General features: G+C 44.2%; 1 protein-coding gene across 2 annotated transcripts in view; it reads right to left on the bottom strand.

The window, feature by feature from the left end:
• Positions 1–15,901, bottom strand: part of LOC111973164 (mitogen-activated protein kinase kinase kinase 5-like) — a 72,314-nt gene that overhangs the window by 30,825 nt on the left and 25,588 nt on the right. Inside the window, exons 2-6 of one of the 2 annotated variants that reach the window (XM_024000421.2) lie at positions 12,116–12,177; positions 11,400–11,423; positions 7,758–7,951; positions 6,730–6,898; positions 6,060–6,166 (exon numbers count right to left, since the gene is read on the bottom strand). In XM_024000421.2, coding sequence (XP_023856189.1) covers positions 6,060–6,166; positions 6,730–6,898; positions 7,758–7,918 — 437 coding nt within the window. In that variant the 5' untranslated portion in view covers positions 7,919–7,951; positions 11,400–11,423; positions 12,116–12,177. The remainder of the gene's footprint in view (positions 1–6,059; positions 6,167–6,729; positions 6,899–7,757; positions 7,952–11,399; positions 11,424–12,115; positions 12,178–15,901) is intronic. The other variant, XM_024000420.2, reaches the window with a different exon arrangement.

The raw sequence follows: 15,901 nt of genomic DNA on the forward strand, positions 1-15,901 counted from the left end.
TAGCTGTTCGTCGGGAGCTTCATGAAATGGGCTTCCATGGCCGAGCAGCCGCACACAAGCCTAAGATCACCATGTGCAATGCCAAGCGTCGGCTGGAGTGATGTGAAGCTCGCCACCATTGGACTCTGGAACATTGGAAACGAGTTCTCTGGAGTGATGAATCACGCTTTGACGGACGAATCTGGGTTTGGCGGATGCCAGGAGAACACTACCTGCCCCAATGCATAGTGCCAACTGTAAAGTTTGGTGGAGGTGGAATGATGGTCTGGGGCTAGGCCCCTTAGCTCCAGTGAAGGGAAATCTTAACGCTACAGCATACAATGACATTCTAGACAATTCGGTGCTTCCAACTGTGGCAACAGTTTGGGGAAGGCCCTTTCCTGCTTCAGCATGACAATGCCCCCGAGCACAAAGCGAGGTCCATACAGAAATGGTTTGCCGCCTCCCAAGTGGCGTCACTACAGACCCAGGTTCGACCCATGAGGCGGCGCACAATTGGCCCAGCGTCGTCCGGGTTAGGGGAGGGTTTGGCCGGCCGGGATTTCCTTGTCTCATCGCGCTCTCCTTGTGGCGGGCCGGGTGCCTGCAAGCTGACTTTGGTCACTAGCTGGACGGTGTTTCCTCCGACACATTAGTGCGGCTGGCTTCCGGATTAAGTGAGCAGTGTGTCAAGAAGCAGTGCGGATTGGTAAGGTCATGTTTCAGAGGACGCATGGCTCACAACCTTCGCTTCTCCCGAGTCAGTAGGGGAGTTGCAACGATGGGACAAGACTGTAACTACCAATCTACTAGCAAGATGGCGCCGACAGAGATGGTCGCCTCGCTTCGAGTCCTTAGGAAACTATGCCATATTTCGTTTTTTACTGTATTATTTCTTACATTGTTACCCCAGGAAATCTTAAGTCCAATTACATACAGCTGGGAAGAACTATGGATATAAGAGCGACATCAACTTACCAACATTACGACCAGGAATACGACTTCCCTGAAGCGGATCCTCTGTTTGGACTGCCAACCAGGACAATGGACCTAATCCCAGAAGCCGACCCAAAACAAAGGCGCCTCAGAAGGGCAGACGGAGCGGTCTCCTGGTCAGGCTCCATAGACGTGCACATCGCCCAACGCTCCCGAGTATACTACTCGCCAATGTCTAGTCTCTTGACAACAAGGTAGATTTTTTTCGAGCAAGGGTTGCCTTCCAGAGACATCAGAGATTGTAACATTCTCTGTTTCACAGAAACATGGCTCTCTCGGGATATGTTGTTGGAATCGGTTCAGCCACCGGGCTTCTCCATGCATCGCACCGACAGAGATAAACTCCTCTCTGGGAAGAGGAAGGGCGGAGGTATATGCTTCATGATTAACGACTCATGGTGTAATCATAACAACATACAGGAACTCAAGAACTCTGCCGCCCATATTATCTCCCAAGAGAATTCTCCTCATTTATCGTCACAGCTGTGTACATTCCTCCTCAAGCAGACACCAAGACGGCCCTCAAGGAACTTCACTGGACTCTATGTAAACTGGAAAGGCTGCATTTYTTGTAGCTGGAGATTTTAACAAAGCAAATTTGAGAAGGCTACCTAAATTCTATCAGCATATTGATTGCACCACGCGTGGGTGTATTACTATCACTGCTACTCTAACTTCTGTGATGCATACAATGCCCTCCCCCGCCCTCCCTTCGGCAAATCCGACCACGACGCAATCTTGCTCCTACCGTCTTATAGGCAGAAATTCAAACAGGATGTACCAGTGACTAGAACCACTCAACGCTGGTTTGACCAATCGGAATCCACGCATCAAGATTGTTTTGATCACGRGGACTGGGATTTGTTTCGGTCAGCCTCAGATAACAACATTGATCTATACGCTGACTTGGTTAGTGAGTTTATAAAGAAGTGCCTTGGAGATGTTGCTCCCACTGTGAATATTAAAACTACCCTAAACAGAAATCGTGAATGGAGGGCGGCATTTGGGCAAAACTGAAAGCGCGAACCACCACATTTAACCATTGAAAGAGGTCTGGGAATATGGCTGAATATAAACAGTGTAATTATTCCCTCTGCATGGCAATCAAACAAGCGAAATGCCGGTAAAGGGACAAAGTGGAGTCGCAATTCGACGGCTGAGACACGAGACGTATGTGACAGGGTCTACAGGAAATAACGGACTACAAAAAGAAAACCAGGCACGTCACGGACACCAACATCACGCTTCCAGACAAACTAAACACATTCTTTGCCCGCTTTAAGGACAATACAGTGCCACCGTCGCGGCACACTAACATGGACTGCGCCTTCTCCTTCTCAGTGGCCGACGTGAGTAAAACATTTAAACGTGTTAACCCTCGCAAGGCTGCTGGCCCAGACGGTATACCTAGCCGCGTCCTCAGAGCATGCTCAGACCAGCTGGCTGGTGTGTTTACGGACATGTTCAATCGCTCCCTATCCCAGTCTGTTGTCACCCTAGACCCACTTCAGTTTGCATATCGCCCCAACAGGTCCACAGACGATGCAATCGCTATCACACTGCACACTGCCCTATCCCATCTGGACAAGAGGAATACCTATGTAAAAATGCTGTTCATTGACTACAGCTCAGCATTCAACACCATTGTACCCTCCAAGCTCATCATCAAGCTGGATGCCCTGTACTCCCTGTTCACCCACGACTGCATGGCCATGCACGCCTCCAACTCAATCATCAAGTTTGCAGATGACACATCAGTAGTGGGCTTGATTACCAACAACAACGAGACGGCCTACAGGGAGGAGGTGAAGGCACTCGGAGTGTGGTGTCAGGAAAACAACCTCTCACTCAACGTCAAGAAAACAAAGGAGATGATTGTGGACTTCAGGAAACAGCAGAGGGAGCACCCCCCTATCCACATCGAAGGGACAGCAGTGGAGAAGGTGGAAAGTTTTAAGTTCCTCGGTACACATCACAGACAAACTGAAATGGTCCACCCACACAGACAGTGTTGTGAAGAAGGCGCAACAGCACCTAATCAACCTCAGGAGGCTGAAGAAATGTGGCTTGTCACCCAAAACCCTGACAAACATTTACAGATGCACAATCGAGAGCATCATGTCGGGCTGTATCACAGCCTGGTACGGAAACTGCACCGCCCTCAACCGCAAGGCTCACCAGAGGGTAGTGCGGTCTGCACAACGCATCACGGGAAGCAAACTATCTGCCCTCCATGACACCTACAGCACCCGATGTCACAGGAAGGCCAAAAAGATCATCAAGGACAACAACCATGTTGACACCTGTATCTTTGTAGTGACTGTATTGTAGTATTGATACACCATCCATAGTGTAATTAAAAACATCACCATGCTGAAAAGGAATATCGATGTCTGTTTTTTATTTTCTTTACCTCCCTGGTCTTTGTAGTTGAATCTGTCTTTGAAATTAACTGCTCGACTAAGGGACCTTACAGATAATTTTATGTGTGGGGTACAGAGATGAGCTATTCATTAAAAAATCATGTTAAACACTATTATTGCACACAAAGTGAGTCCATGCAACTTATTATGTGACTTGTTAGTTCCTGCAGTCAAATGACCAAATCACCCTCTTGTGACATCATGGGTGGAATCTTATTCATATTTTTCATAATTTCATAATTAATAAAATATACTTATTTTTGAAGCACAGAAAATCCAGTGTTTCTATGTCAAACACTTTTGTTATATTTCAGTCTTCTGTGATGTACTGTATATAAAGTGTAATATTGGGATGCAAACTCAAAATTGAATACATTGCAACTCTATATCTGACATGGCACAGGTGTCTTCTTTTATTAAGCCCATAACCATGTGTGTGAGGTGTATAGTTTTGTTTCAAAGTAGATTTGTTTACGACTACCAAGAAACATTCTGTGTGTCCCTGTCCCACTGCAGTAAAAGGTTAAGCAAATTTGTACTCCTGAACTTATTTAGGCTTGCCATAACAAAGGGGTTGAATACTTATTGACTCAAGACATTTCAGCTTTTCATTTTTAATTAATTTGTAAACATTTCTAAAAACATAATTCCACTTTGACATTATGGGGTATTATGTGTAGGCTAGTGACACAAAATTTAAATTTAATCCGTTTTAGAATAAAGCTGTAACGTAACAAATTTGAAAAAGTCAAGGGGTGTGAATACTTTCCGAATGCACTGTCCTGGGAGTTTGTCTGGGTGTGTCTCTCTCTCTTATGGTCTACACTGAGAGAGGGGGATGAATAAACATGAGACAAGCCGGTGTGTGTGTGTTTGTGTGTGTGTGTGTGTAACACCAACGCGCTATGTCTTGGCAGAGAGGAAGACSTCAAAAGGCTGTAGATTAAATTTCATGAGGGTAGTGGGTTCAATTACCTCCCTACAGACCTGGCCAACTAACTCCTGTGTTGGACTGTCTGGGTTTAAGGGTATTAGCGAGAACTGGAGTAACGCACGCAGTAATGACCAAGCACTTTATCTGTCAGCAGTCATTCGTAATCCATATTGTACTGCTGCTTTACCAAGCGAACGGGAGCCAAATTCTATTCCTCCCTCGGATCCCATTCTATTTTGAACATACATTGTCTATCAGTTTTCTTATGCTTCCTCTTTATCCCTTTTTCTTTGCGCCCCAAAGGGGGACAACAAAGTCTCCACAGGTTCTTTCACAAGGCAGCCGAACAGCATCCCAGTGTGAGCCTCGTGGCCGGAATAACTTAGTTGGCATGGGCACACTAATATGGATCTCAACAGAGCCATAGAGATGGATGCTAAATAAGCATAAGAACGGGAAGCTATTTCCTCTCACCAGCTTTCACTTRAATACCAGAGTACCGCTGAAGGGCAACTGGAGGGGGGGGTGAAGCTAAGCAGTGAGTCAGCCTAGCCCACTCCAATCATGCAATAGGCAAACGTGGAGGGGGGGAGGGATTGTGCAACAGGCAAAGCTTCAACTAACTCTAGCACTTCCCTGTAACGCAATGACTCAACAGAAAACACTGCTTTTCAGACAGGTTTAGTTCTCATCATTCATGCTTCATTATTGCAGGATAGTGGCAAGTTTTTGCAATGGTGTACTAAACTGCTGAGTCATGAACCACATCCAGTTGGGGAAATTGTGAACAAAGAGGCTGCTGTCTAAACCAGCACACAGACTCATGGCAACCATCTTAATTTTTGAGCCATTCAATTATGCAAAGAATGTGCAACAGGTTTCTTAATGTGTTTCTTTGAGGGTATAAAATGCAGTGGTGTAAAGTACTTAAGTAAAAAATACTTTAAAGTACTACTTAGGTCGTTTTTTGCGGTATTTATATTTTGGACAACTTTTACTTCACTACATTCCTAAAGAAAATAATGTACTTTTAACTCCATACATTTTCCTGACACCCAAAAGTACAAGTTGCATGTTGAATGCTTATCAAGAGAACATCCCTGGTCATCCCTACTACCTCTGAAATGGTAGACTCACTAAACACAAATGCTTCGTTTCTAAAGGATGTCTGAGTGTTGGGGCACGCCCCTGGCTATCTGTAAAAAGAGAAAAAATAAAAGAACATGGTGCCGTCTGGTTTGCTTAATATAAGGAATGTGAAATTATTTATACTTTTATTTTTGATACTTAAGTATATTTTAGCAATTCAATTTACTTTTGATACTTAATTATGTGTAAAACCAAATACTTTTAGACTTCTATCAAGTAGTATTTTACTGGGTGACTTTCACTTTTATGTGAGTTATTTTCCATTAAAGTATCTTTAGTTTTACTCAAGTATGACAATTGGGTACTTTTTCCACCACTGATAAATGCAGCAAAATGCTATCCTAACTGGCTAGAAACCAGTGTTGCGTTGTAGCATGCAGGAGAACCAGTGACAAGAGAGGCAGCATGTTAAAGAGCAAGCAGTAAAATACTTTCCAAGCTGAACATCTGTGATGTTCCGACCCAGAGCACAGACACACATGTTTAGCACATGCATGCGTCTGTGTGTGCATCTGTGTGTGAGGGTGTGAGTGTGTGCGTGTGTAGACAAACCAGGTGTGACATACTCGGGGTCTTACCGATTCAGTGCAAAGGCATAGTGGAACTTGACATGGGGATTGGCCACAGGGTCGAATGTAGGAAGCTTCTCCAAGGTCTCCACCAGCTTCACTATAGATTCATAATCCTACATTACATACAAACACAGAAAAACAGATTGTTGGACTAAAGATAATGTACTCACTCAGCCATCTTGGTTGCTATCGTTAACATGAAACCTGTCTATGTTCGTGTTCCCTTACAAAGTCACTTCACTGCACCTGGGAAGGACACTGTTGGCTTATTCAAGTAGTTCAATAATTAAAATGTCCTCTCTTCCACCATTTCTTGTCCAGTATATATTTATCCAAAACATATGAAATAATTKACTTTCTCCTTGTAGTTCTGGTCTTTTGTATCATTTATTAAATGTGGCTGGTGGCTGCTATGGCTGGCGGGATGGGAGCCTGTAGGGTGAATGGCATCGCAATGCAGAGAGAACGGACCGGAGTGCAGTAGCCTTACGATTAGCCACAGAAAGATGACAAAAAGCTTAGCCTGCAGCATTCCACAGGCAGGTAGTCCTTCTGAAATGCCTCTAGTAGCCAAGGGAGGCCCTAACACATTTATGCTGTCTGCTGAGGCATTGCAGTCTGCCTAAAGTGACTCTGCCAGCAGCATTCGACAAGCGTAAAAGAGGGTAACATGTACCTGGATGTCCCTGTAGGACAGAAGCAGGTTGATGACAATGTCAGCTGAAAGGCACTCTACGTTGTCCAATCGTTGTTGAATACGGCTGAGTTCTGAGGCCAGCTCCGACCCCGTGAACAACTCCCGCGCTTTCCGGAGCTCGTTGAGAATGGTTTCTCTGAAGTATTGGCTACAAAAGGGGAAACAGAGAGACTCATAAATATGTTATTTCACACTAGAAATCAACATGAAATCAACATTTTCTGCAAAGAACCCATTGCTATGTCTTGGTATGATTTTCTGGGGAAATAGGTATTGGGAAAAGAGCCCCTTCACTGCACTATTGGAGCAGCACATTTCCAGGAGACAAAACATTCATCCAAAGAGCAAATTCTCTCAGCTCTCTAAAGCATGACTCATTATTCCTGGAAGAGAGGCAGTGATGATGAATATTGGCAGAGAGAAACCCCCKAAAAATTAGGACATAACTAAGTCAAGCTAACATTAAAACTGAGATTGCTATGCAAGCCAATATGTTGCAACGCTATTTCAAATATATAAAATGAGTGAGTGTCCCTGTATTATACAATGTCTTCTGAGGAATACTCAAGAAGTGCAATATCCGACGCAAAGGGCTATCGCACTTCATCAGCTAGACATCCATATTGCATAATCAACCACAGAAAATGACACAAGACAACACAAAAACCAGTACACGCTAGGTCAATGTAATACACCCCTGCTGGCAATAACAGCTCTGTAATAATCACCTTGTCATGCGTGTTCACAACTCATTCCCAACTACAGTACCACACTTACCTCCCTAGTGAGATGACACCTGTTTCACTACAGCTTGGTGAGAGAAGAAACATGTGACTTCTACAAATCAAGCCTGGCTGAATGTAGACCTCTGGGCTGGTCTTAGGCCCAGTGTCTAACCGACAAACTCCCAAGCCACTATCTACCCCAAACCTATACTATTCACCAGGTGTTGGACCTATGGGCTAGCTGGCCCAGCACCTAACCCAAAACACTTCTCTGCTACTCACCAGGAGTTGGCTTGTGGCACCTTGAGCAGCTGGACGAAGCGGTCCAGCAGGGGCATGCAGATGGGCCCCAGCAGCATCTCGAAGCTGGGCTGCATCAACTCCGTCAGGCCCTTCATCAGGCTGCTCTCGCAGCAGTACACCTTGTTGTGGGGCGTCACCATGTATGGGATGAAGCTGTAGTTGGCTGAGCATGTCTGGGGGAAAAAGCAGAAACAACATTTTGGGTTTTGGTGCATGTAGAGTTGGTTTGATGTGTCAGTGTCAGACATGGGTCAAATAGCTAAATATCACAAATACTTGGTTTAGTTTGCTCGGTAAAGTCTACCCCAATATGAAGACTGGAGAAATTGAGAACAGCAACAGAGCATCCCCTTACATGCCCTATTGACTGCATGCGCAGGTCCAGAATTATTGGRAACCTTGATAAAGATGAGCAAAAAAATAACACAACTAGTGAGCTATATTATATACAAAAAAATAGGAAATTATATTATTTTATACTAATACAATAACTCCGATAAAGTAACAAGTAATATTTATTTTCCTCCCATTGAGAGGATAACGGCACTGAGTAAATTCGTAAAACGTTTTATAAAATTGGAGAACACATTTGGAGAGATCTTAGACCACTACTCCATAAAGAATCTTTCCAATCCAAGTACCAATGCCATTGAGCAAACTCCATGCGTTTACATTTGTAGGATGATATGAAAATAGAGCTCTTTGGCCCGTACACCCGTGGTGGGTTTGGCATCGAAAGAAGAATTCAGAAGCATAAAAGAACCCCATACCTATTGTGGATCATTGATGTTATGGGGCTATTTGGCTTCCACTGGTCCTGGGGCCCTTGTTAAGGTCAATGGCATCATCAACTTTACCCAGTTCCAGGACATTTTAGCCAAATACCTGCTTGCCTCTGCCAGGAGGCTGAAAGTTGGCCGCAAGTGGATCTTCCAGCAAGACAATAACGCCAACCACACATCAACATCCACAAGGAAATGGTTAATTCAACACAAAATCTGCATTTTGACTTAAAACCCCATTGAAAACTTGTGGTTTGAATTGAAGAGGGGAGTCCATAAGCGCAGATGAAAGATATCAAGGATCTGGGAAGATTATGTATGAAGGAATGATCTTAGATCCCTACCAACGTGTTCTCCATCTCATAAAACATTTGAGAAAAAGTCTCAGTGCCGTTATCCTCACAAGTGGAGGTATTGAAAAGTATTGAAAACAGGGGTGCCAATAATAGTTTTCTTTTTGAGGAAATACATTTTTACTTGTTAATCAAAATCGCTTTCTCTGAGAAATTGTATTCGTATTAAAACATGTAGCATACAATATAGCTCAGTACTTTTGCTAATCTTTATCAAGGGTGCCAATAATTCTGGACCTGACTGTACAATGGGAGGACAGTAGTATGGGCCTTTTTTTGTGCTAGTAATTTACCACCCTGATCTGCAGGGACAATGGCGATGTTGTACCCATGGAGAATTGGACATAATGAGTCTGTCTGAAGAGCCGGTGGCCTGGGGGACAGATCCACATCAGTAATTACAGTGACATTAGGATCTGTTTGACTGAACTGCTCACACTGCCCTCAGGGCAGAGCTGCCCTTAAAACTCCCATTCATGTTGCTCATGGAAATCCAATTCAAACCAGGTCTGTCTTACTACTCTTGTCCAGCTGTATTTGCATGTGGTGTAGAGAGTACCAATAAATCTATCATTGATGTCTGTCATTGTAGTCTGTTATTCACAGTATACTCAACACTCAGCACTAGAAAAGCTTAAGTTGATGGATCCTGACCAAATTATACTTGAACATGTAGGCCACAGTAAAAAAACAAAAGGGATTCTGCTGATCCACATCTGTTGTGCTGCCCAGATACATCCTGAGTCTGCACGGTCAGTGGATATTTGAATCTCTCTGTATCACTTTGATCTTCAAGAACACACCTGGGATGCTTGCTACTCACACTTGTAACAAAAGGAAGTGAACAGAGGGTTAAGTTCTGCCTGTAGAAATTGGAACGATCCACAGTAAAACGGCTTCCTCTTCTGCAATCACATGTTTTTTATGACATCACTAGTCATGCCATAACTTTCCAAAATAACCTGTGGCGGCTTGTCACGGCTAGGTGCATCCACAGATTACGACATCCTTCCTGTCCTATATTGAGCCACACAAACTGTGTGAGTCATGACCCGGCGGATCACATGACGACAACACATCATAATAAATGTTTTAGTCGCCAGGGGCCATCCTTCGCCCCGGCAACCCCAGCAGCACCTGTGTTTGAGTCTCATTAGATTCTTGTTTGTGACTGTATTAGGTAATAGTAGGTGGCACGCAGGTCTCCAAAACAACAATCTTAAGGAGCAGAAAGGAACCGAAAACTGGGGGTGTGTCCCAAAATGACACCCTATTTTCTACATAGTGCACTACATATGGGCTCTGGACAAAAAGTAGTGCACTATATAGGGAATACATACAGTGCCATTTGGGACCGGGGTGTTAGCACGGTAATTACGGTAATTAAGGAGTTAAATGTCAGTCAGGCAGTACAGGATTAACCTATTCATAAAGGGGGAGGGGTAGACGGGAATAAGTAGTGTGTGTGAGTAATGACTTAACATTAATCGTTAGCCCTAATACCTGTATGACCGCCCGGCTGGCTGCAGCCATAAAACAATCCAGGAATTTGTTCTGATTAGTGGTGTACCATGTGATATAACCCCTTGGTCAGAGTGCCACTAATGTGTCATATCCTTCTGGGGCGTGGTGTATTTGTTCTCTCAGAGCAGAGAGAAGGGGCGTGGTGTGTAGATACAACTAGAGAAAGACAGTCAGTCACGGATGGCGGTAGTGGACTCTCACTGTAATGCTCTGTCGCAACACACCGATCAGCCATCAACCTGCTTCCTGGAGCACCAAGCCACCTTATTCCACTTCGTAAAGTCAATTACGCCAGCTAAGCTTGAGGAGGGCAACCCTGTCGCTCCCATTAGCCCTACAGGCAGCACCAGCCCGGCAGGCGGCCCATAGCTGCTGAGGAGGCCCCCTGTCCATGCCCTTGCCTCAACCTCACAGCTTTTTCCCCCTCATGCCACAGTGCATCAATGTCACCATATCGTATTATTCTGTATAAGAAAGCCAGCCAGACAGACGGACACAGACAAACAGACAGTGTGGTGCCTCCCTGTCTGACCTGGCTATCACTAGGCAGAAGGAGTGGCAGACACTGTGTTACAGACGGCAGGGAGGCAGGAAATCGGAAATGAGAGTCAACTCATTCTCTCGTTTTCTCTCTGCTTTCCATAGCACCCCAGTCACCCTGGTGATAAGGCTGCCTGTCAACCAAGTACAGCTATTCTAGAAAACTCTCTGAGTAAGGGGAAATGCTTTAGTTTACTGTACACACAGCAGAATGCACAAAGCCAAACTAGAGGGATATTGAACTGGGTAATGAAAAGTGTTTGATGGTACCAGCGATGGCTGCATTGTTGAATGTTGGCATGAGTAAAAATCAGTTTATTGCATTTACCTTCAGACAGGAAATGTGAAAGAAGGAAGAGACAAGAGAGGTGTGCCAATAACAACTTTGAAATAGAGACACAGTGTTGAGTTTGTGCACTTACAGTGTTCTTCTGGCAAACGATCTCCTGCAAGAGAAAAAGCGAAAAGTCAATACTGCATTGTGGATAGTAGGTGAAAATCACAAACATTACATTGGTCACAGTTCACTAGAGCGATCCTTAAGTCAAGCTATAAATGGACTCCTGCACTTGCAAACAAAACCAGTAGAAACGCGGATACATCAGCACTAACATTTCATTTTGCAGTGCCGTATTGTGTAGGCTAAGGGCCAGCAAACAACCATGGAGATATTAAACATGGCAAAAGGCACTTTAAAAAGAGGTTGAGKCTCAGCACGTGTACACAATGGAGTCTCTTTATTCTGAACAATCTATAACGGTTAACACAGCAGCCATTGTTACTCTTAACCCTCAATAAGGGAGCTGGTACAGTTTGAAGACTGCAGGCTGATAGGGATATGTTAAAATCACTACAGAAAGTCATTTTTTTTTTTACTTCAGGGTGTAGGTGGGTTGAGATGGAGGATATAGTTTATCAAGATTACAGGCATAATATTTATGTTCGGGTACACTTTGTCAAATATGACTTATTCTTTGAGGAATTTACGACAATTTCAAAAGATTGCAATGCTTTTTTTATGTCAATGACAGTGTCAGAGCAGAGCAGGTCACAGGAGTGTGTGGGGTATCTTGGTTTCTGCATATATACGCACAGGAAACGATCATCTCCCCTCCCCCTCATTCTCTCACTTGCATACCTGTGTTGTTGTTGGTGGTGGTCATTGATAGGGGATTCCCGTGTGACTGCAAGGCCCTCTCACTGTTCAAACCAATTTAGGCTAATGTTAACTCAACTATGCATTCATCGCCTGACAGACTCAGGGCCAAAAGGTTAAAGGTTCATTGCAGCCATTTAAAAAAAGATCTCTGGGTAACTACTATGCATCTTACTGTGATTGTTTTCAATTCAAATGGTCAAAAGTAACAAATTGCTTCTTAGCAAAGAGCAATTTTTTAAGCAAGAATTTTGCTAGGACTGTCTGCGAGTGGTCTGAGTGGGGAGGGGAAAATCGGAAAACTAGCTGTTATTGGCAGAGAGGTTTTAGCAAAATTAATAGCTCTTACACTTAATGGGCATTATCATCATTTTCATAATTTCACAGTATTATTTCAACCTTGTGTGGAAATATCTACACTGAACAAAAATTATAAATGCAACATACAACAATTTCAAAGATTTTACTGAGTTACAGTTCATATTAGGAAATCAGTCAATTGAAATCAATTCATTAGGCCCTAATCTATGGATTTCACATGACTGGGAATGCAGATATGCATATGTTGGTCACAGATACCTTTAAAAAAAGGTAGGGGCGTGGATCAAAAAAACTGTCCGTATCTGGTGTGACCACCATTTGCCTCATGCAGCGCAACACATCTCCTTCYCATAGAGTTGATCAGGCTGTTGATTGTGGCCTGTGGGATGTTGTCCCACTCCTCTTCAATGGCTGCGCGAAGATGTTGGATATTGGCAGTAACTGGAACATGCTGTTGTGCATGTCGATCCAGAGCATCCCAAACATGCTCCATGGGTCTGGTGAGTATGCAGGCCATGGAAGAACTGGTACATTTTCAGCTACTAGGAATTGTGTACAGATCCTTGCGACATGGGGCCGTGCATTATCATGCTGAAACAGGCGTCGATGGCTCCGGATGAATGGCACGTCAATGGGCCTCAGGATCTCGTCACGGTTTCTCTGTGCATTCAAATTGCCATCGCTAAAATACAATTGTGTTCGTTGTCCGTACCTTATGCCTGCCCATACCATAACCCCACCGCCACTATGGGGTTCACAATGTTGGCCTTAGCAAACCGCAGACCATGGTTACACATGGTCTGCGGTTGTGAGGCTGGTTGGATGTACTGCCAAATTCTCTAAAACGACGTTGGAGGCGGCTTATGGTAGAGAAATTAACATTAAATTCTCTCGCAACAGCTCTGGTGGACATTTCTGCAGTCAGCATGCCAATTGCACACTCCCTCAAAACATGAGAAATCTGTGGCATTGTGTTGTGTGACAACTGTACATTTTAGAGTGTTTTTTTGTTGTTGTCCCCAGCACAAAGTGCACCTGTGTAATGATCATGCTGTTTAATCAGCATCTTAATATGTCACACCTGTCAAATGTATGGATTATCTTGGCAAAGGAGAAATACTCACCAACAGGGATGTAAACAAATTTGTGCACAAAATTTTAGAGAAATATGCTTTTTGTACGTATGGAACATTTCTGGGATCTTTTATTTCAGCTCATGAAACATGGGACTAACACTTTACATGTTGCATTTATATTTTTGTTCAGTATAGATATAACACAGGAAAATCACATTTTTGACTACACTGGGCCTTTAAATGCCAGGATATGAGTCAGTCTGTCATAAACACATTCAATGTCGACAACATTCTCTTTTACAAGACTAAAGGGTGAAACAGAGGTAAAGGGGTGCAATATTAAACCAAATTCTGTGTGTTGATTTTTTTCTTCAGTCAAATGCTATTTTTACATAGCCCTAATATCTTATGAAACACACCATATCCTGCCTGGTTGTTAATGCATCTCCCACCAACAAATCACTGATGTGTTTACCTGTCACAACAACAAATCAAATCAAATCAAATTTTATTAGTCACATACACATGGTTAGCAGATGTTAATGCGAGTGTAGCGAAATGRTTGTGCTTCTAGTTCCGACAATGCAGTAATAACCAACAGTAATCTAACCTAACAATTCCACACTACTACCTTACACACACACACAAGTGTAAAGGGATAAAGAATATGTACATAAAGATATATGAATGAGTGGTGGTACAGAACGGCATGGCAGATGCAGTAGATGGTAATGGTCCTTGACTAGGTCTCTCAAAGCACTTCATGATGACGGAAGTGAGTGCTACGGGGCGGTAGTCGTTTAGCTCAGTTACCTTAGCTTTCTTGGGAACAGGAACAATGGTGGCCCTCTTGAAGCATGTGGGAACAGCAGACTGGGATAAGGATTGATTGAATATGTCCGTAAACACACCAGCCAGCTGGTCTGCGCATGCTCTGAGGACGCGGCTGGGAATGCCGTCTGGGCCTGCAGCCTTGCGAGGGTTAACACGTTTAAATGTTTTACTCACCTCGGCTGCAGTGAAGGGAGCCCGCAGGTTTTGGTAGGGGGCCGTGTCAGTGGCACTGTATTGTCCTCAAAGCGGGCAAAAAAGTTGTTTAGCCTGTCTGGGAGCAAGACATCCTGGTCCTCGGACGGGGCTGGTTTTCTTTTTGTAATCCGTGATTGACTGTAGACCCTGCCACATACCTCTTGTGTCTGAGCTGTTGAATTTCGACTCGATTTGTCTGCTGTACTGAGACTTAGCCTGTTGATTGCCTTGCGGAGAGAATAGCTACACTGTTTGTATTCGGTCATGCTTCCGGTCACCTTGCCCTGGTTAAAAGCAGTGGTTCGCGCTTTCAGTTTCACGCGAATGCTGCCGTCAATCCACGGTTTCTGGTTTGGGAATGTTTTTATCGTTGCTGTGGGTACGACATCGTCAATGCACTTCCTAATGAACTCGCTCACCGAATCAGCATATTCGTCAATATTGTTGTTGGACGCGATGCGGAACATTATTCCAATCCGCGTGATCGAAGCAGTCTTGAAGCGTGGATTCAGATTGGTCGGACCAGCGTTGAACAGACCTGAGCGCGGGAGCTTGTTGTTGTTGAGTTTTGTTTGAGGCTGGAATCAACAAAATGGAGTCGTGGTCAGCTTTTCCGAAAGGGGGGCGGGGGAGGGCCTTATAAGCGTCGCGGAAATTAAGTATAACAATGGTCTAGTGTTTTTCCAGCCCTGGTAGCACAATCGATATGCTGATAGAATTTAGGGAGTTTTGTTTTTAGATTAGCCTTGTTAAAATCCCCAGCTACGATGAATGCAGCCTCAGGGTGTGTGGTTTCCAGTTTACAAAGAGTCAGATAAAGTTCGTTCAGGCCATCGATGTGTCTGCTTGGGGGGGAATGTATAGGCATTGTGATTATGATTGACGAGAATTACCTTGGTAGATAATCTGCGGTCGACATTTGATTGTGAGGAGTTTAGATCAGGTGAACAGAACGACTTGAGTTCTTGTGTGTTGTTATGATGATACACCACTTCTCGTTAATCATAAGGCATACCCCCCCGCCTTCTTTACCGGAAAGATGTTTGTTTCTGTCGGCGATGCATGAAGAAACCAGCTGGCTGCACCGACTCCGTTAGCGTCCCTTGAGTTAGCCATGTTTCCGTGAAGCAGAGCACGTGCAATCCCTGATGTCTCTCTGGAATGCTACCCGTGCTCGGATTTCATCAACCTTATTGTCAAGAGACTGGACATTGGCGAGTAGTATGCTAGGGAGTGAGCGCGATGTGCCCGTCTCCGAGCCTGACCACGAGACCGCACGTTTTCCCCTTTTTCGGCGTCGCACAGGGTCGCCGGCTGGGATCAGATCCATTGTATTTGTGGC

This window comes from Salvelinus sp. IW2-2015, linkage group LG14 (assembly GCF_002910315.2).
Source record: "Salvelinus sp. IW2-2015 linkage group LG14, ASM291031v2, whole genome shotgun sequence".
Taxonomy (NCBI): domain Eukaryota; kingdom Metazoa; phylum Chordata; class Actinopteri; order Salmoniformes; family Salmonidae; genus Salvelinus; species Salvelinus sp. IW2-2015.